At 34.3% G+C, this 1,541-nt stretch overlaps 1 protein-coding gene across 1 annotated transcript; it reads right to left on the bottom strand.

The window, feature by feature from the left end:
- Positions 1 to 409: 409 nt before the first annotated feature.
- Positions 410 to 1,189, bottom strand: LOC108380541 (uncharacterized; the record flags this gene model as incomplete). Its single annotated transcript, XM_017636914.1, has 1 exon — positions 410 to 1,189. A coding segment is annotated over exon 1 (780 nt), but the record flags the coding sequence as incomplete, so codon positions are not given.
- Between the last annotated feature and the right edge of the window lie 352 nt (positions 1,190 to 1,541).

The following is a 1,541-nucleotide window of genomic DNA, read 5'->3' as shown; positions in this document are numbered from 1 at the left end:
TGGTAATTTGTTTTCCGATTGTAACTCCATTTCAAATTTGGCCATAAAAACTTCTGAGATGAGTGGTGACAACGGGTTTCCCATGCTGGTTCCCTTTAAGATTTTAAAAAAGCCAACGTGCTATCTTAGTACACGGTGCTGAAGTGAGCGCTACAATTTGTCTCATTTTTTCTCCTGGTTTGTGTATTTTCGGAAGGCAATATAATTTTGGGACCTCCGGATGAGAAACTAAAAGTCTCCATTTGAAGCGTTCCCCAAAAACACTACTGATTTCTTTTCGAATCTCATTTGCCGTTTTGGACATTAGGTTTAGTGGTGACTTTTTTATATTTTTGTATTTGTTATCTTCGATTAATTTNGGTGACTTTTTTATTTCTTTGTATTTGTTATCTTCGATTAATTTCCAAACCCTCCGTTCGTATTCAGCTGTGTCCATGATAACAATCTTATTCCCCTTGTCCGCCTTCATTATGTAGATGTCCTTTTTACAAAGGTCCTTCATAATTTCCGCTTCATTTGTACTACGGCGTGTTTCTTGTTTTAAATTTTCAATGCGTTTTTTAGTACATAGACGGATATCATTTTTGGTAAATTGTGACGTGGATTTCAAAACTGTTTCTATATCAACAATAACATCTTTTAGAGGTGTTGTTTTTGGGCGAATGCCATAGTTTAGACCCTTATTTAGCAGGTTAAGTTGGTCAGTCGATAAATTCACATTAGAGATGTTGACTACGGCATCTTCGACAAGTAGAGGTTTTTTGAAGTTTTTCTCCCCTTTGGGCTGATTTTTTAAAAGGTTGGCAAATTTTCTATTTTGGGCTTCTCGTTTGATTTTGACCAAATTTTCGATGCTTCGAGAAGACGCTCGTAGAAATTGATACAATTCACAGTCATATGATGCTTCAATTTTGTCATTAGGTATCGCAGATGCTAACCGCAGGTGTAAAGCATATAGGTGAATCTCATAACTTTGTAATGTGGCGTATTTAGCTTTTAGCTCCAAACTCAACCAATTCTGTTTTGCTAATGAGATCACTTTTTCAGTTACCGCATTTGTCACAGATGTTTTGACCTTAATGAAATTTGGTGTAACTTTGTAACGTTTGCATCTTTTCAAAAACGCTATGTCCAACTTTAATGATTCTACCTTTGACTTTAGTCGGGTAAACTCGTTTCTTATTGACATGGTTGTCTTAATTTTTGTTTTTTCGAAGGAGGGAAACGATATACACAAGCTCTTATTAATTATGAAATTTATGATGAAACAAAAACACCTTTTTATTAAGCTTGTAAAATTGTTTTAATCAAATTTTATTTTAACTTTTTTATTTTGAATTAAAAAACAAACTTCGTATGCATTTCGAGCAGCTTTCCGCTCATCATCAGCAACACGACTAAAGCATTAGTAGCGCTAATACATACATATGTGTGTATGTAGATACACAAAGTTAGGCAAAAGCGCCAAATGACAAAACAAGTGCAAAGACAAATTAATAACATTATACATAAATACGAAACTTCAACAAGTGCAAAGACAA

The sequence above is a fragment of the Rhagoletis zephyria genome, unplaced genomic scaffold (assembly GCF_001687245.7).
Source record: "Rhagoletis zephyria isolate East Lansing unplaced genomic scaffold, Rhagoletis_zephyria_1.1 Rzeph_scaffold_19582, whole genome shotgun sequence".
Lineage (NCBI taxonomy): Eukaryota > Metazoa > Arthropoda > Insecta > Diptera > Tephritidae > Rhagoletis > Rhagoletis zephyria.
The sequence above is the reverse complement of the archived record's forward strand: the minus strand, read 5'-3'. Positions and strand labels throughout refer to the sequence as shown.